The sequence below is a fragment of the Pseudonaja textilis genome, chromosome 5, assembly GCF_049901715.1.
Source record: "Pseudonaja textilis isolate UNSWEBS1 chromosome 5, rPseTex1.2, whole genome shotgun sequence".
Classification (NCBI taxonomy): domain Eukaryota; kingdom Metazoa; phylum Chordata; class Lepidosauria; order Squamata; family Elapidae; genus Pseudonaja; species Pseudonaja textilis.
Window position 1 is genome coordinate 47,773,571 of NC_141994.1, and position 20,345 is coordinate 47,793,915.

A 20,345-nucleotide genomic window follows, 5' to 3' on the forward strand; every position below is an offset into this window, starting at 1 on the left:
ATGGGTATGATGATCTGACTACTGATCACATAAAAAGAAATATGCTGCCTTTAAATGTTTACAAGAAGAGACAATAGGATAATGTAATATAATGGTTAATATTATGCCAACCAGAAGTGGAAGCAGTTAAGTCTCATTGCCGTTATGACTATTTTGAATAACAGTTGCCAGCAAATTAGAGATTATAGTTTGGTAAGCAGCTGAGCAGCTTTATAATAGAACTGCAGAACTAGAAGAAAGTTGAGAAATCATCTTTCAAGTCTCTCGAACCTAGCAGCTACAATGGTTGTAATTCTAGCAATTACAACTTCACTAGAACTTCCTAGCCTATACTTAAATGCCAAAATAATCAACTCTATTGTCAAGCAATTCTTAACTCTCTGGCAGTTTTCCCTAAATGTTAGCTAGAATCTGCTTCCTGGCTCATTTTTTGTATGTTAACAATTTTTCATATATTTGAAATCAACAGTATCTTCCTTTAATCTGTTATTCAAGCTAAATGTATCCAGTTGAAAGATCTTCCCATCATTTTCTTTATCCTCTTTACATTTTGTCAGTTATGTTTGTAAAATGTGAAGGACATGCAGGCAGGAATTTCTCCAAACAAATATGGCAATAACAAAAATTAAACCTGGGACATGGGATATGCTTTAGTTTGGAGCTATCACATTTTCTGCAGACTTGTCTGATAATTGAACATGACTGAACAGAAGGGAAAAATGCTTTGTAGATGTTTGTTTCAAAATAATTATAGATCTCATGAGATATCAGATTAACTCAACAGACTAAATAATTTTTTTAATGGGGGGATTAAGGCAACACAGTATTTGTACATATATTTCAAACTAGCTACCATATATGGCATTCTTTTTCATTCTTTTTTGGGGGTGGGACTGATCTTCCGATTAGGAAAACATGTTACTTTATTCCCAGTCACAAAAGCCAGGACTGTAAATATGGATTAATCTCCAATTAATTGTATTGTAACTACCTGAGCCATCTTTCTCTGCTATTTTTCTGAAAAGGGCAACATGTCCAATTTTCTTTTTTCAATAATAACTTCTGTTTTTCCCTTGCAGTTTATTGTTAATCCTGCTGATCTAGAACAAACTGACAAATGAAAATGTATTTTGGCATGGGTAGATAAAACTATCATTGATCTTCTACATCAGAATTCAGGATGTTATTGATCATTTGGCACTTAGACTTCTATACCGTTCATGGTGCTTTGCAGCCCTCTCTAAGTGATTTACAGAGTTAGCATATTGCCCACAATTATCTGGGTCCTCATTTTACTAACCTCAGAAGGATGGAAGGCTGAGTCAATCTTGAGCCAGTGAGAATCAAACTCCTGGACTGAACAGTGAGTTAAACTGCAGTACTGCATTCTAACCACTGCGCCACAAAGCCACGATTTAGGATAGAATAACAGAGTTGGAAGGGACCTTGGAGGTCTTCCAGTCCAACCCCCTGCTTAGGCAGGATACCCTACACTACTTCAGATAAATGGTTATCCAATCTCTTCTTAAAAACATCCAGTGTTGGAGCATTTACAACTTCTGGAGGCAAGATGTTCCACTGATTGACTTATTTAACTCACCTATTAAATCTAATCAAAATAATTTGAATGCACTATTGATCTATTACAACAAAAGAAAAAGTTGTTTATTCTGTAGAATTAATTAAAATTGGAAAGCTATGGAGGAAAGTTATATTTGAGGAAAATGATTAAATGCTATCAACCTTTTGAAGTGGGGAGCACTATAATTTTTATTAACACTTAAACAAGAAAATCAAAGTCCCCATAAAGATGGATAGTTAAGAAATAGGAAATGTAAATAAAAACTATTACAAACCAATATAAAGTAAGAAAGAAAAAGAAAAAAAGTGCAATAAAAAAATTAAAAATGAAGTGGCTTCCAATATTCTTCAGAGCAGTTATTAAGTAGAAGTATGTTATGATCTCTCTAAAATTACAATATATTCTTTCTATGATCTGTCCTGTCTAATCATCAAAACCATAAATAACTTCATTGTATTCATGTTTATGCAAAAAGTGCATGAGGCTTTCAGTCACCAATAAATGTACATAATCTCTAATCAAAGAAGTCTATCCGTTCAAAAAGATCTATAAATTTCACCAACCACAGAGGTACTGTCAGATCTTTACATCTCTGCACATATAATAATCTTGCAGTAATTATATTGCAGCTCCTATCCTCTAGGGGTCTCCAACCTTAGCCACTTTAAGACTGGTAGACTTCCAACTGCCAGAAGTTGAAGTCCGCAAGTTTTAAAGTGGCCGAGGTTGGAGAGCCCTGCTCTAGAACAGCATCCCCTGGAATTATGCATAGTTGCAAAAGACCTGGAAGACCCTTAAAACCTGGTTCTGTTAGGTTTAGGGTTCCTGCTGAGACCTGTTGAGTCTTTTTTTCCCTGAATGTTGGGACTGCTGTTTTAGTCCAAGCAATCATATTTGTTTCAGGGTGATTTTTGTTAAACACATGGATTCTTCCTCAGGTAAGGAATCTGAGGACCTCCAGATTATTCTAGGCTTAAATTACCTGAATCTTTATCCATTAAATTCTTTCATCAGTTTCATACTACAGTGATTGCAAGTTTAATTTCCTTTTGTGCTTTCACCGCCCGCGGGCCAGATGTGTCACATTCTGGCCCCGTCTCCGCCCAGTTAAGCAAAGGGGGGAAAAGTCACAATAACATCACATGACACCGACATGACTATGTGAGTTTGACACCCCTGTTTTAGAGTATTTACAGATTGTAAACAAAGCAAGGTGCCAAGCGCTCTCCAGAGTGCTGATTGCTTTGGCAATCTCATCCAATATCTTTGAAGCATATCAGAGCACTTAATTGCTATACATGGTGTCAAGAAAGTGGGCAAGTCATGACAGTAATCACTTCATTATACATAAAGAAGCCTGTACTGTTTTTAAACATTAGGTGCCACTTTCTGAATTACAAATAGTAGTTTATGTGATAGGATCACTATTGGATTTTAAAGAGCTTTATCCACCATGTGATGTGTCTAGTTTGATGCATATGGTTGCAAATACATGCTGGATCTGATCAAGTGCATGCATTAATCAAGTATGATAGATCAGAAACTCTGCTTGAATTTTTATCATACTTCATATTACTCCCAACACACCTTAAAAGGGCAGTTGTGAATTAAAGACGTATGAGGTGCCCTGGGAGAGCAAAATATCAAAAGACAATTAGGTCAGGAAAACATGAAAAGGAAAACATGAAAAGGAAAGTCATAATCTTTTGCTTTCCAGCATTTGATGTACAGAGTAGGCAATCAACAATTTTGGGAGCTACAAATAGCCATCAATTAATAAAGTCATTAATCATATACTTATCTTTGAAATTTGTTCAGTTCCCCCTTAAAATAGTCTAAATTGGCATTTATCACTGTATTTGATGGTGCCACGTTCCAAATTATATATTATGTAAATAAATTGTACCTTTTATCAATGATGAATCTCTGACATTTAATTTTGTATACAAACATAGGTTCTTTTCCTAAACAATAGTAGAGGTTGAAGGCATCCACTCAAATGTGTAGAGATCCAGCTTTTAACAGGAAAGAAAGAAGGAAAAGGGAAATACATGATTTCCTCTTATTTACCTTCTTGTTAAAGGTTGTACCATTATTTATAGGGTATATGTTATTCCAATTCAGAAATCCTAAATGACGTAAGCACACACAGTACAAACAGATTAAAAAAAAGTATAAGGAATAAGGGAGCATCCTAAAATGTTGAGCACTCCGTTTTTTAGCTTTCCAAGATCCTTTTAATGGTTCATTGCACTTTTATATAATGATATTATTTACACTTCTTTATTTTCCATTTTTTCCCTAATGTGTCCAAGCACAGAATTTGCTATTTAACAACAAATAGTTGGCTGGTTTATTCACTATGGATTGATGGCTAAAAGAAAAGTAATATGAATAGCTTAAATTTCATTGGTTTTTTGTTTTTGTTCTCTTCTGGTTTCCCACAATGCAGACTTAGTATAAGGCAAATAAATGCCCAACAAATAAAGATACAGCAAATAAATGCCCAGAAGTAGGATGAGGAGGTTACTATTTAAAAGGGAGAGAATGTATTATAGTAACGCGATATGAGCAAGGTTACTCTACTTTTACGGATAAGCGGTCTTTGTTTTGCTTGTTCAATTTTAACGAACGTGAATTTCAAGATCAAATAAAACCGGCAGACAGCATGACAAATCCAATCTTTGAGGCTCAGAATAAATTTTGCTGAAGCCACTTTTTTTCCCGATTTCATAAATGTTTTTGACTACAACCTCCTCATCTCCCGGCAGGGCGTCTGAACGGCAAGACAAGCCAAGAATCGAAAACATGGTTTGAATCTCAGCTAACTGGGCTGAACGAGTTACGTGCCTCTAAAGCAGAGACCTATCTGGTAGTTAATGCCTTCTGACACTATTTGTATTTTATATGAATAACATCAGAAGTTATTTTTTAATTGCTACAGGAGAAATCACCACTGCACGGAGGAGGAAGCAGGAAATGACAGCTATGAATAATGACAGGCGCTCGCCGAGAAAATGGAAAGACTAGCAGGAAACCTACTGGGGAGAGGGGAGAGGAGCGGGCACTACCCCTGCGAGCGAGTCCACTATGTACTTTCCTATTCTCGCTCTTCGCACGTCCACGTCCTTTTTTGTGCTCGGAAGTCAACAGCGAGGCCCCTTTAAGAGACCGCGCTTGCGCCCTGTGGGCTTTTTCCCGGGTGGGGGTGGGGGCGAAGGAGGCACGGACTATCCAAGCGGCAGCGAACGTTAAACGGGGGGTTTGCTCGCGTCACGTACCCTTTCCTCCCGCCGCGTCCCTGGTCGCGTGCGTTCGGCGGGCGCGCGCGGAGGGGGGAAGATGGCCTGCACGCGTGCGCCGGCGCATTCTCGTCCCTCGTGCGTGTGCACGATTCAATCGCTCTGAGCCGCCGTCGCGGGAACACCACCGCCGCCGCCGCCAACAACCCGCCTCAGTCACTCACTCAGCCAGCCAGCCCCGAGAAAGGGAGAAAGGGAAGGCGAGGGAGCGGGCGGGATTATTATGGGCTGTGGGTGCTGCTGTTGCTGAGGCTGAGCAAAGATGGAGCTCTCTGCAGTGGGCGAGCGGGTCTTTGCGGCCGAATCCATCATCAAGCGGCGGATCCGAAAGGTGAGTTGCGGGCCGGCGGGGCTCGGCTTGGGGTCGCTGCCGTTGCCACCGTCTCTAACCCGCTCCTTTTTCTTCTCTTTTTCCGCTCTCCTACCCACCCACCCTCCCTTCTTTCCGCCCACGTATTTTGCAGGGACGCATCGAATACCTGGTGAAATGGAAAGGCTGGGCCATCAAGTGAGTTGCTGCCTTCCAGCCTCTCCGCGCGAAGCCCCGTTCCCGCCTCTTGGGGCCTGGCCGGGCTGGCGCTCTGCCCTTCCTCCTCTCTTGGAGATCAGACCCACGGGGCGAGTGGGCGGTTTGCTGTCTCCTCTCCCGTCCCCCTTCCCCCACCCCACCCCGCAAACTCCTCGGATGCGAGTGAACACCGTGTCACCCGCTCTGTTCGTCTGAATCTGTGCAGGTACAGCACTTGGGAACCCGAGGAAAATATCCTAGATTCTCGCTTGATTGCAGCCTTTGAGCAAAAGTGAGTTGAAAGTCTTGAAAATCAGAGGAGGAATTGCAGGAGAATTTATTTCCTGTAGTCAGGAAGTTAACTCTGTTTATTTTAGAAGAATGTTCTCTTTTTAATTGTTCATGTTTGGGCTTTTTAAAAAGTTTAATTTCTTTTTCCCACCTCAACAAGGGAACGTGAGCGTGAGCTTTATGGACCTAAGAAGAGAGGACCTAAGCCTAAAACTTTTCTGCTAAAGGTAACTTCTGTTTAATAACTTGATGGTTGATTAAAGTTTTGGGCTTCTGTTGTCTAAATATTAAAAAACTGGAATTGGAAAGGAATAGATTAAAAAATCAAATGTTATTTGGTCTTCTTTATTATGGTTGAATACAGTCTCTAACTGATAAATCTGACAAACTGTCATTTGTTAAATGTGATGCGTGTGATGAACTGGCACAGGCCAATGGCTATAACCCATCATTTTTAATTTGTCAGACTTTTTAAAAAAATGGCCTTATTTTGAATGTGATAGCTGTTTGATTTCAAAAAAGCGAAGAAGTTACTCCTAATTATCATTTGAAGTGAGATAAGTAGAAAACCCCAGATTTTTAAAAATGCCAGTAGAAGTGGTAAATAATTATTATGTTATCAAGAAAGTTACAAGGACGTCTGCTAGTTTAAGCAACTGTGAGATGGGCAGCTTTATAAATCACTTAAATAAATAACCAACAGTTTTTTATTGTCATAGATCAGCATAAATTAAAGTCTTTACTACATGTTTGAACATTCACAAGTTATCCCACTGTATGGAGGGAAGTAAGCGGTGCAGTACCAAAAGTTTCCAACCCAGTATTCTTCAATATCTTCATAAATTATTTCGATGAAGGAATAGACACTAAGCTGGCAGGAATAGAAAACACCCCAGAAGACAAGCTTTGCAAAAGGATCTTGACAGACTTGTCCTCTCTAATTTACAATTCTAATTGACCCCAGAATTTCCATAGTAAATAATGAAGAGTTTTAAAATTGAGGCACCCATGTGACCAACCTGATTTTACACATTTTTTTGTAGCGGTCGTTAAGGGAGCACAGCATCTTTAAGCCAATGCCACAATTGTTAAGCAAATCCTTTCATTCCTATGGGCATTTTTACGCTGGAAACTGGCTGAAAAAGACAGAAACTGACAAAACCCATAAATTACAGTCATGTGACCAGGGTACACTGCAACTGGCCATAAAGTGAACCTGTTGCCAAGTGCCTGAAATGGGAGTTATATGACTATGGAGTGTGGGGAGGGGTTTATGCCATCATAAGAACTCCACAGCCAGATTTTTGGGGGGGGGGGTGATCTAGCTTTTGTGGGATCCATCATAACTTTGAACAGTGGCTAAGTGAAGATTACTTGTAATTGATTTAACCTGAACATTAACTGCATACCATTACAGTCTTAATTCTATATGCTAATCTGTAGCATAATATTAAGTAGAGAAGATGTGTCTAAAAGATTCATGATTGCTATTAAGTACATTACAATGTTTTAGGACCAGAAATAATATTTTTGGAAATCCTGGAAAAGTGCATTTCATTACATTGCTTGTTTTTGCAGTTGATTCATTTTCAAGTGACTAGGCATCATAATGATTGACACTGTCTAGAAGAATCATATTTAATCTGTCTATAGGCTGTTGCTAGTTACCCATGAATCAAAGAGTCTAAATATATTTTTCTTGATTAAAATCAAAACAATTTCCAGATCTTATATTTGTAGCAAATTGCCTATATTCCTAATAATTTTGTATGACATAAATAAATTATATTTAATGGTTAAATATTTTTACTTGAAATACTGTTTCTTGTTTTTATCCAAATTTGATATTGTTTCCAACAAATTCTGAAAGGCATTGAAGACCTGGTTTTGCCAGCGGGCCTGGGGAACCCAGAGAGGGATGGAACCCATCAAATGGCTAGTGTGATCCGCTGTCGTCAGGGTGCGGGGTGGGAGTTGGTTTTGGGGTTTTGTTTTGTTTTTTGTTTTCCCAAATTTTGTTCTATTGTACTTTACTAATTTTTTTAATTCTTTTTGTTAGTTCTTATTTTTTTTTGTTTGTATTTTTTGTTTTAAATATGATTTTACATTGTGTAAGCCGCCTCAAGTCGCCATGGGTGAATAGGCGGCAATATAAATCAAATGAATAAATACTAGTATGGCTGCCTAGAGTAATCCCACAGCAAGATAGATGGCAAATAAATAAATAGTAGTATTTATTTATTTACCCCGTCTCACTTCTCTAGTGAATAAGTACAAGCACTGATTTGATTGGATGGTCTGAAAAATGGTCTGCATGAAAACTCCAGTGATGTCAGGATACTTTTGCTAACAGTATAATCACAGAAACCTCTTGTCCTAAGAACTGTTAATTTTATAAGCCTCACCTTTGTGTGTTTTCGAATTTGGGCAAACTAATTTGTACTGTATTACTGTGCTCAAATGTATGCATCAAAGTTAACTATCTAGTGTCACTCTTAATTAGTAAACATAAACCCTTGACCCTTTGTGTTCCTTAACATCCTAATATGCTAAAAAAATGGAAATACATTTCATAGAGTCCTGTTGGGATTTCCCTGTGTGTAACCATATCATGTTTAGGTTAGACTAAGCTTAGGCAAAACTGCTTTGAACCACAAGGAAGCTGTATTTGAAATCCAGAACTCATTCTTCATCTTTTTTGGCTTTGTGTTTAGAATTGTATTCCCAACTGTAAGGATCCTGGACTTCAGCACATAGAATATATTTTATTTTAATCTAACTCCATGTTTTTCATTTTATCCCATCTACTGCAGGCTCGGGCCCAAGCAGAGGCCCTACACATTGGGGATGTACATTTTTCTGTGAAGCCCAGTTCTAGCACATCCTCACCGAAACTGCACTCCAGTGCTGCAGTGCACCGGCTCAAGAAGGACATCCGAAGATGCCACCGTATGTCTCGGCGCCCATTGCCCCGCCCGGATCCACAGAACAGTGGAGTGGGTGGGAGCTCTGGCATACGCCCTCCTGTCTCTCCTTTCTCAGAGACCGTACGCATCATCAACCGCAAAGTGAAACCTCGTGAGCCCAAGCGTAGTCGTATTATTCTCAATCTGAAAGTCATTGATAAAAGTGGCAAAGGAGCAAGTGGGGGAGGAAACTTGGCACGTTCTAAGATCCCTTCCCGAAATCGGGTAATTGGTAAGAGCAAGAAGTTTAGTGAGAGCATGCTTCGTAATCAGATCCGCCACATGAAATTCGGAAGCTTCCCTCTGTATAACAAGCCATCTGTTCCAACCCCATCATTAGAGGGGAAGACAGAGGCAGGAGGTTCTCAAGGTGCTTCTTGTGGACTCATGGGCTCTTCTGCCTATGATGCCCGCAGTTCCAGCTCCTCTGACTGCCCCTCACCAGCTCCACACTCCTCATCTGATCCAGATGATTCCCCACCAAAGCTGCTTCCTGAGATTCTAAATCCTGCCATTCCTGACTGGCGTGAATCTGAGGTCCTCGATCTGTCAATTCCACCTGAGTCAGCAGTGACCAGTAAGCAGTCACCTTCCAGAGGGAATGGAGTAGGTCAGATCCCATCATCTCCACTGTCTTCTGACCCAGAACAGGAGGCTAGTGATTGGCGACCTGAAATGTCTCCATGCTCTAATGTGGTAGTTACTGATGTCACCAGCAATCTATTAACCGTCACAATCAAGGAATTCTGCAATGCTGAAGATTTTGAAAAAGTGGCAGCAGCCGGAGGTGGTGGTGGAGGAGGAGGAGGCAGCAAATAAAGAGATGTATTCCTCTTTCACAAATGTTGGGGGAGGGGAGGAGACAAGGAGGCTATACTGCAAGACCATGCATGATATGAATGCTTGCTTTCTTCTCTCCTTTCTCATCTGTTCTTTCTCATTTTGCTTGGGAATTAAGGTGATAGAGGAATGGAAATAGATGTGTTTGAAATTCTCCAATGCCACAGCTGTTAGGACTCACGCTGGGAAATAAATTTTCCTTTTGTGCATATTTGAAGGTCTTCAAAAAGTGCATCTTTTTGACAGGAACCTGGTAAATAAGAGCTTGGGAGAATGGTGGGTACATTAAGTGAATGATCAATTTTCCCCTCGTGTTCAAAACAAAAAACAAAAAAAAGTGACCCTTTGGCCAAACTCAAAGTGAGTTATTTTCCATGAATTGCCACTTTATTCCGGTCACTTTTCCTGTATATTTGTGATTTGACAAAGATAATTTGGATTGACAAGGAAAATGTCACCATAGTTATGGGAAACTGCTACAGAACTTAGAAACCGCTACAGAACTTCATAGGGATTGGATATGCCCAGTGCATTTCTGAATGTTGTTCCACTGTGCATGTATTACAAGTGCAAATAAGGTCGTTCTGTTGCACTTGTAGATGGCCTAGGCCCATTTTCCCTTTTTCATTAGCCCTGAACTGTATCTGTAATAGTTCCTGATTGTAATTTTGTATTTTTTTTACTGTTAAGCTAAAGCTGCTTCAGTCTTATGAAGCTTTTAATCTTGCATCATTTGTTCTTCTTTACATATTAGATGCATGAGTTTTATTTTTTCTGAAACCATATTTCAAAAAAAGTGGGGCCTAATTCTCCTTTAGAAAAGTGCATTGAGATACAACCCACTATACTTATTTACATTAGTATATTTAGTTATATGTCAGCGAAGTAGGAAAAAGGTGCTTGCTTCTTTCTATTTTTCTCTCAGTAAAAGAGATGGAAGAACATTCATTTCTGCAGTTCCCAAGATTTCAAGTTGCCTGTACAGTTGCCAACCAAAGGTGCTAAGAACATATTGTAAACATTTATTATATGTCTCTTGGATCTTGGTATGTTTGTTGGGAGACAGTGTGTATGTTTAGTGTGTGCTTGCCTCTTCCTCCCATCCATCCGCCTGCCATGCCTTCCTTTCATTTAATTCATTCTTATTGAAACCTGCGTGCTCTGCCTTGTAAGCAAATAATGTAGTTGCTTTTGCTATATTGCCTCCACCTCCACCACCTACAAATGTTCGGAACAATGACTCCATATATTGATGACTAACATTCACTGAAGTAACTTTCTTCAAATTTCCACTTCATAGTTCTTTTGTCACATGTTCCAGCTTTGATGCAAACTTCTCCTCCCCTATACTATGCCTCCAATTTGTTAGTAGTGGCACATGTGGGTATGTATGTAGTGTTGTCCAGCAAACTATTTATACATTGTTATATTATGATGGGAAGGATGTCTATGAGGTGATTCTTAAGGGCTCAACTGCATGCTATGCTGTCACTGAAATAACTAACTCTTGTTCTTAATGGCATGTCTTCTCTATGTTCCAGTCTGAACAATTGTCTTTTAAGATTCTGCTTAGGGGTTGTTGTTGTTTTTGTTTCATTTGGTTTTGTTCTTTTAAAGTTTATTAGCGATATAAGTGAAACCTGGTGCTGCAAATACTGTAGCATTTACTGCTTGATTGATAAGGTTTTTAAAAAATAGTGATTTGATTTCATTCTCTCCATTAGGATGGACTTTTCTTTCCCCTGTGTTTTCTTTTTAACATTCTTCTCTTCAAGGACTTTACAGAATTCCATTTGTTTATATCCATACTTAAGAAGAAATCAGAACTTTGTTAGAAAAAAGATTGAGCTGATGTGTGTTAAGAGTCCTAAATATCAGTGTCTATACATAAATGCCTACCAAAAGCAAAGTTTATGATGTTAAGCATTGTATTGTTTGTGACAGTTTGAGTGCAGTGAATATTGAAGAGATATTCGAGTTTTACTGTTATCCAGTCATCCATTCTCTTTAGTATCTTTTTTTTAATCCGTGAACTCTACAAAGTGTGCAGGGTTATTACCTCCATGCTCCTCCCACTGATATAGAACTCCAAGGCTTTCTGATGTTCCACAAATGTATGCTTTGGAATTCACTGTTTGTAATTTTTTGTGAAGTCAGTAAGACAAGTTGTATCATTGTATTGCCTCAGAAGAATGGGAGGCGTTATCATGAGAGTTTATTTTGATGGCTTCAAAGGTGGGTGGGCTGGGATGAGGATAGAGATATATAATAGGGAGAGAACAGGGAGACTTGTATTAAAAAGATTTTAAGAGAAAAAATAGAAATATTTTATGAAACTTCAAAAGGAAATATAAGGGTGGTTGAATAGTCAATCATGTTCTACAATTGTTTATTTTTGTGGCATTTTGTTAGAAACAAATTAGATAGCCATTGTAAACAGGAATTTCAATAGGAAACTCTTCAGATACTTTAAGCACACAATCTCGGCTGATTTCCCCTTGTTCCCTGGAGTCTCTTGTCACTTTAATTTCTGTGAGTTTCCATAGAATATGGTTTTTACCTTTCTTAGAGGTATTATGAAAAAATAGTCATTAACAAACTGGCTGATTTCAACAAAAAGCTCCTCCAAATGCATCGAACAGGTTTTGTTTGATTTTATTCCATCCCGAAAGATCAACTACTGGAAATAGTGGAGTGTGTGCCTGGAGAAAGTGAAAGGAGGAGATTAAATAATTTCTCCTTCCTCTTTTATGACCATTTTAACATGAAGATATTGGGTATACAATTTATGCACTAAATATTTGCTGAGGAGGTATATCTGCTTAAAACTAACATGTACATGTTTACTGCCTCTTAAGGCATAAAATTTACTCCACACACTTTTGTTCTTTACTATGATACATGGAAAATAAATAAGGAACTTTTTTTTTCCACATGAAAAGTGCTTGAGGAAAAGTCAAAGGCTGAAATTTCTAGGACTTACCACAGATTGCTTGAATAGCAATTCCTAGACTGCTATAATTGCCACTGTAGCAAGTGTTTAAAAATGAAAAGCAGTAAATTGGGGTGGAAAAATTATGGTCCAAAAGCTGCCTGTGGCCCTCCAGCATCTCTTGGGCTAAAAATTTGGGCCTTTTTTCCTTCATGGTGTTTAAGGAATGCAATGATTGTTTTAAAACTCAACAAACTAATGTAGCACCTACTGTACTCCTGAGCCCCTCCTCTCAAATGGAGCCTAGCCTTTCCTATTTCTGTATGTCACATGTTACATCTGATGTAACTCTTGAGTTAATGAAAATTGTGCGCTCCTTCACTGTAGGATTCCTTAAATCCATTTGGAGTAGTAGCATTTGCAGTTAGTAGATTTGTCTAGTTTTGCATTGCTTGTGCTGATCACTGGAGATTTAGCCAAAAATATTTAAACAAGTGGTGTCTGAGTAAGAAATCTCTGGCAGGTTGCTATTGAGCCAGTCTGGTAAAACAGAATATGGTGCTAATTGTTGGTTGTATTGCTATTATCTCTTCTATCTGATTACAACCAGCAGGCTATTTTAAGAACGGGCTAAGGTTGTGAATTAGAGTAATTAATTCACAGAGATATAAAGGATTTGAGCCAATTTGATGCAAAGAAATGCCTGCTGTTTGGACAAAATAAAAGGAGGATAAATAGCCGCCTAGCAGCTTCTAATTAATTTGAGGGGTTCTGTAACATACCAACCAAGTTGCTCTTGCCTGTCTCCCAGGAGCTAGAAAATTTCTTCACATCAGAAAGAATCATCTCCTTTAAGGGCAGGGGTAGACCAGTTATGTGTAATACTGGAATGCAAGATTGTTCTTGCCTTAGATCATTTTTCCCTTCCTTGGCACATGCTCTATGAAAGCAAATTGTGTTGATCTTTTCTGTTAAAATGAAACCTTGTTTCATGATGCAGTCAAACCACTAGAGGGTAATATAGAGCTATTGTTGTGTTTTAATGATTTGAGCTTTGTTTATTACCTTGAATCTTAATTTCTCCTTATATCATAAAGCATAAAAGCCCTTCTATGCGTACAGTCTGTGCAAAGACGCCATGTGAGTTGTATGTATCGGTTTTCTTTGTATCTTTGCCATGCTTGTGGCCACTTTTGTTATTAGGAGAGTTTGATGGGGTGGGGGTTGAGAAAGAAGACTAGTTTTGCAAATAAAAGGAAAAAAATAGAAAAAAGGAAAAGTTCTTTTTTTTAAAAAAAGAAGATTTTTACAGACAGAGGAGGATAGAGATTTAAAAATATTAAATGCAGTAATTGCACAAATGTAGTGATATTAGCTGGTCCTTTGAGAAAAGAGTATTTTTACAATTATGAGTGGTAGAGGAAGGCATTCAGATAATTTAAATTGGGAAGGAAGAGCAAAGAATGTAAGAAGAGATGCAGCTTCTAAAGTGAGGAAGCAAATCCTTATCTTAGAGAAAATTCTTCCTTCTGTTACCCTTAACTTGAAGGAGTAGGGAGAATGCCTCCTTCCATAGTTATGAAGCCAGAATTTAGCCTTGTTCTGTTTGTCAGGCAGGACTATGTGGCATTTTATTATTAACTTGTTCATGCAAGTTATCAGTTGTACTTCATGATGATCTGCTGAATTGAATGGGACATGTTGCTGCTTTGTGGTTTTCAGTAAGATCTGGGATCTCTGACAAGCAAGATGTATGTGTGTTTGGTAGCTGTGAAGGAAACATACCCTTATAATCTGGCAAAATGTTCAGTGATAAAGCCAGTTCATTCATACTGAAGTTGGTATACCAGAAATACTTTTTCTAACCAAATACATCTTTCATACTTGTATAACCAAGATTTTTACAAGTGGGCAATATGTAGCTCTCCTACATTAAGAGATATGATCAGGGCCTTCTTGAAGAAAGCAAAAACTAAAGCAATTTTCCCAACATTGGCACAGTCCAAATGCCAGTTGGAATTGCAACTCCCAAAATTCCCTGTCAGTCAGTAGTTACAGTCTGAAGAACCACAACATGGGAAAAACTGCACTAAACTAATTCTGATGGCTTGGGCCATGGTGATTATATTAATTGTGAAACATAAGGAAAATGAGATGAAAAAAGTAAGTGTAGCCTTGCAAATGAAATATACTGTTAAAATATTGAAGGAAGATATATAATGAAAGGGTAATATGATGTAAATTCACAATTGCCTAAGATGGTAATTGTATATTTATGTTATCCATAAAAATCACCTGTGAAGTGCTGATTGTAGAAGCTGAGTGTGAACAAGTGCTAGGAAAGAATTCACACAACCTAATGGCAGCGTAACAGTAATGCCTATCTTAGATTTCTTATCACAGTCCATGTAATCTAAATGTGTGAATACCATGTTAGTCATATGGGCAAATACAGATCAGATCATTGATGTGGAAATTATAAGGCAGGCATTGGACAAGAATGGGGAAGGATAGCTGTTCTAGTGTAGTGCTATAGTATTATAATTTTGATCTTTTTGCTTGCATGGAAATTTGCATTTTTGTTTTGGCTCTTAATTTTGAATGTCTCATTACCTGCAACAAGAGTTAATGGAAAACTGAAATCTACTTAAAAAGAAATATTAGATGTATTCCCAAGGAAACAAACTACTGCTCCCTAATGAACCTATATTTTACAGATTAACTATTTTTCATCTATTCACTCTTAGAAAAGCTTTTCAGCTATTTTTACAGGTTGAACTATGATATTTTTGCTCACTGAGGTTACTATTTCACTCCATACTAATCAGACTTTCTTATACCTTCTGGATAGATAAGACCACACTCTTAACATTGAGAAGGCTTGTAATTCAACCTATTTGGAGAGTTTAAGACTAGAGAAGGGAATGCTTCTACAGCTATGCAGCACGTAGAACTTTCTGTGTCTCCTTAAAGTAGCTTTCTCAGTATCATGTGGCAGCTCTCGTGGTCTTGGGAAAAGACACAGCCACTTTATGATGTTGCAGACAGATATTATATTCATACTCCTGAGTGTTCCCAGATACATTCCGGAGATAAATCCAACCACAGCATAGCCTTGAGTTGTTGGTTGGCTTGATACATGAAATGGGCTGTGAAAGATTAAAGTATGGCAACAATAAGCCACTCTTCAGACTCTGTGGATCCTTCTCAAGGGGATAATTTCTTTTGTTGCTCAATAACTCAATCCTGCCCATTTGAAGATTATTTCTCTGTGTATACTATTGTAATTGGTTGTTTTTAATTGATTTTTAAAATAATCTTAGCTGCCCAGAACTGCTGCTTGTGAGGTGGGTGACTATATAAATTGTCTGAAATAAATAATCCCTCTATTTTAATATCTATTTAAAAGGGATGACTTAAGTGTCAGTGTGAGATTTGTGTTTCTCTTTTTCTGTTTAGAAGAAATGTGATTTCTTTGCTGCATTTCCTGCTGTCCACCTTCTATAGAGCCTAGATTTGGATAATTGATATGGAGGAGAAAACAAGATAGTGAAGAGAATTCACAAATTGCCCCTGTTGGGGAATTAAGTTTATGCAGTAAATTGGAAACTGTTGGGTCATGGGTAGAGTAATGTAATAGCTTTGGAATGTATTTCTAGTTGGTCAGGTGTGTCTCTATTCGCACTCCTTGCTTCTTGCCCCAAGGCTTTGCACTGTTTTCTTCCCTGGTGCATTCACGTTCCAGTGTTGCTTGCTTTGCTGCTTTTTTGACTGTCTCCTGATAGTACAAAGTTGGGATATTTTCAATATAAGTATATGTACTATGTATATATAAATAAATAATCCTCCACTTAACCCTTCACCATGCTTTGTGATGACAAAGACAGCTTGGGCCAGTAGTGTGACCATAATTTTGAGAACTAGGAATAGCTAGTTGTGGTCTGAAAGAATGCTGTGATTTATAAGCTGTTTAATTTTATTTTTGAGATCTCCTTTTTCCCTAGCTGAAATTGGTTTTTAGAGGAAGAGGAGAAACTTGCTGTTCTCAGTGCTTATAAACACTTCTGAATATTTATATTTCCCTTTAATATTTCCCTAATTAAACATTAGCTTTCACTTAACTTACACATTGAGAATCCTGAGTGATGAAGTTTGGGATTGGAAAATTCTCCTTCCCCACATGGCTTTTTTTTTCAACTTGATACAATCTCTAATCTGACCTATGCATGATCTGTTTTTTTTTATTGGCTTAAAGATTATTTATCAGTGTTACTTCTGAATGAGTAAATGATGTGAAAAACATGAAACTGCCTTACACTGGTGTTGTTAGCTGTTTATTCAGTCTGGTTGAGTACTGATTATACTTATGGGCATGATCTCCGTGAGACAGACAGATTTCAATAGGTGATGCTTGAAATTGAGCTCAAGCTTCCATTCCATGCAAAATATGTTGCTGTTAAGCTACATGCTTCCCAATATAATTTGTGTGTTGCTTTGCTTATACCAAGTTCTGAATATTTTTTGTACTATATACTTTGAGGGAACTTCTAAAACTCAAAGGTAGATGAAGCTATCCTGCATCTATGCATCTAGACTTAATACTGATATAGAATCAGAACCTTCCCCAAGTTTGGTATTTTACAATTGGTAAATTGTACAATTGATATTCAACATCTAAAAATATTGGATTGTTTATATTCCTTTTTAAATGATTGCTAACTGTAAGCAAAGCTTGATGGAAAAAAAATGTCAAAATTAGTTCTTAGCAGAATTCTGAGTAATGATAACGTATTTTCAGTATCGTGTATTATTTTAGGGAGGGTGCACAAGGTTTCAAATTTAAAATATTTTAAGTATGAAACAATTCTGACCATTCCAGAGGTATTTTGAAATCAGTGTGAGCTCTTTGATACTCAAGATTTATCTGAATGGTTTCAATTTGAATGGTTTCGAGCTCAAAATAATTCTTGAAAAAATCATTTTAAAGTTGAAACAACTCTTGTGAACCTGAAACTCGGTGTTTCAAACCCCTGTTCATTATAATTATGTGCAATTGTTCTTAATTTGTATAACTTAAAATCCTGCAAGCTCTAGATTGGTTTTTTGTGAAATTTCATTCATACATACGTATAAGTGTTCTATGAATGCATATGTACATATACATGCACATAAGATCATTGAAATGCATAAGGCCTAGTTGTTAAGGAAAAATAATTGCTGAATAAAACCAATGCTATCTCAGTTAGTGAAACATGAAAATGTAATAGTTATGATATTAGGAAAGCTAAATTTCTCTCGAGATTGACAGATGTAACATATAGCATCTTCATTATCAGTCCTGCAGAAAGTTGTAGTCCAACAACATCTGAAAAGCCATTTTTTCCTACAGTTAGTGATGGCAATTGTTCATTTAAGTACAAAAATTCTAGTGCTCAGATAAATCCTTTGGGATTTACCTGGTTGCACTCTTTGTTCTTCAGTAGGGTAGATAATTTTTCCCTGTATGTAATTTTTTCTAAATATCACAGTTAAAATGTTGACAAGGAAGACACATGCCCCAGAGATATCTGGTTCCTGAATCTGGTAATTTTCTAATGAGTGGCCCTTTTCTGGCACTTGCCTCATTAGGGCTGCCGAGAACATCTGAATAGGCATCACATTCTTTGCTTGTGAAGATGGAAGACAGCTGCAGTGCAGTTTTACTTACAGTACTTACCAGAAAAAGTACTTTAGGAGAAAGAGACCACATCTAGTATTATATGAATAGGCAAGGCAGAGAAGTAGGAGGAAACAAAGGAGTATACAGTTTTTTAAAATGAATTTAATTTTTGCAGTGGACAGTAAATTATTGTTTAGAGGTGAAGCTGCTTGGGAGATTATTGTAAATGTTTCTTATGATTGAATTCATTCAGATCATTTAGAGTCATGAAAAACCTGGTTCCTGGTTTATATAGCACTTAAAAATATTGTAAGCACATAATTTAAACTCTGTATTATCATATTGGCAAACATTTTGTGCCATGTTAAAGGATTCCCCTTTATCTAAGAATGCTTCCCCATTCCCTAGTGATTGATTGTGTCTGTCAAATAATTAACTGTTCCTACTTATAGGAATGACTTGTAGCAGCGAGTATTTATTATTCAGAAGACAATAAGAGAGCCTGATAAGATTCTTTAATTTTGCAGCATTTGGAAATAGTTATATGTATTTACTTGTTTTGTTATAGTTTAAGGCACTTCAACAGATAGGAAATTTTCCATGTTTCATATTTCATTGTCAGAAAAGCACTCCCTGGTTCTGCTGCATTATCACTGATCTACCAAGCCACTATTACAATTATCTGTATCTGTTCTTGCAGGCTGCAGTTAGTAATGGGAGACAGTCCTGTGGTGTTTATAGGACCTTATCAGCAATAAGGTAGCTAACTAAGAAGTTGTTATAGCTGCATCACTCCAGTTCAATTCCAAAAAGGCCTTTTGGAGCATATAAGAGCAGGAATGTAGCACTTCCCCGTATTTCTTTAAAGCAGCCATATCATCTCAGTGATGTACTGGTTCTTTAAAGATCTGTAGAGAGAGAGATTATGTTTTCACTCACATGTTCTCCAAAATACTTTTTTGAAAATGAATCTGAATAGTGCAAGCTTTAATAATTTTAAATCCAAGAGTTTACAGGACCTGAAATGCAAAAAAAGCAGGAATAAAATGATGTGAAAATATGTAAATATTTTCAAGGGGGACAAAGTAAGTACATCAGATTTGCTTCATAATCTTAGTGGTACCACATAGATATTAATACAGCTAACAGTAGCTCTAGTGAAGTTCCTGATGTTTTATTCCTTCTAAAATCCTGAATGCTATATTCAAATTTCACAATATATCATACTATTTTTATTCAAGGAAAATCTCATACTTTCACACGAACAATTACAGGGAGGCATAGAATTAGTGCTTATTCCTTTATTGCATACATTCTCAAGACCAGGTCTCAATCTTGCCAAAACAGATGCTCAGGTACAGTGAAATCTCCAAGAGAATTAATGGATTTGTGGTCCTTAATAACACATAAGAGTTTTGTAACTTGTTTGGAATATTAATGTGAGCCTTACAAATACTCAGATATTTGAGTGAATCTGCATAAGCTTGGGCATTTAGTTTTTACAAAGTTGAGACCTTATGGTGAAGAGTAAGCTAAAGTTTAAATTTATTAAGTTCTTATCTCTTGGCATACAAATAGGCTTTAAAAACAAGAGCTATATATCTGGTGACTATTTTGTATTATGATAAAAATGCATTTAATGAAACAGTTGTACACGAATTAAATGTTATCTAATACTATGTTGTCTTAATTACTTTTTAAATATAGTGTTTGCATTTGCTTGGTTGCTTTTTAAAATCCAGTGCTCAACTGGCTAAACTGTCTAGAGTGGATGGCTGGGAAGCATTACACAGTGGGTGATTTAATCACCCATTGACATTTTTATTAGAGAAGGGGGTTGCTTCAAGTTTGCAGTGGGGGGAAGTTATGCTAATTATTCTTGTATCCTTGTACATTTGTTCTTTCTGTTGCTCTTGAATATTGTATCAATGCCAGAACTGGGGAATTAAGAAGAGATTACCCCAATAAATTGTTACATTCCAAGCTATCTGTCTCAATTTTATGTTCAACCATCTTGTATTGCTACACTAAAGACAGATCTGATCTCTTGATTTCACTGATTATCTTGTAGCAAAATCGGTCTGTGCTACAGACAATACCCTATAGGCATTGTACTTCAATATACATATAATTATTTTGCCTACAGCCATTTAAAATTAGTAGAAATTCTTTTTCCCTCCTCTTCCCCTTCTCTTTTGAACCAACAAATTGTATTTTTTGTTTTCAGAACACTTTCAGAAGGATCCACTACCTTTTTAATCACTT

General features: G+C 37.3%; 1 protein-coding gene and 1 long non-coding RNA gene across 3 annotated transcripts in view; one reads left to right on the top strand and one right to left on the bottom strand.

Moving 5' to 3' along the window:
- Positions 1 to 5,544, bottom strand: part of LOC148125639 (uncharacterized) — a 25,999-nt gene extending 20,455 nt beyond the window's left edge. Inside the window, exons 1-2 of the long non-coding RNA XR_015743878.1 lie at positions 5,364 to 5,544; positions 3,489 to 3,597 (exon numbers count right to left, since the gene is read on the bottom strand). This is a non-coding gene — a long non-coding RNA (uncharacterized LOC148125639). The remainder of the gene's footprint in view (positions 1 to 3,488; positions 3,598 to 5,363) is intronic.
- On the top strand, positions 4,771 to 20,063 carry CBX6 (chromobox 6). 2 transcript variants are annotated; one of them, XM_026696406.2, is made up of 5 exons: positions 4,771 to 5,215; positions 5,349 to 5,392; positions 5,619 to 5,684; positions 5,844 to 5,910; positions 8,497 to 20,063. In XM_026696406.2, exons 1-5 carry the CDS (start codon positions 5,147 to 5,149, stop codon positions 9,466 to 9,468), a joined length of 1,218 nt encoding a protein of 405 aa, XP_026552191.1. In that variant the 5' UTR covers positions 4,771 to 5,146; the 3' UTR covers positions 9,469 to 20,063. The 2 variants fall into 2 exon arrangements, with proteins under 2 accessions (XP_026552191.1, XP_026552200.1); XM_026696415.2 differs by having other exon boundaries at positions 4,780 to 5,215; positions 8,551 to 20,063.
- Positions 20,064 to 20,345: the final 282 nt, after the last annotated feature.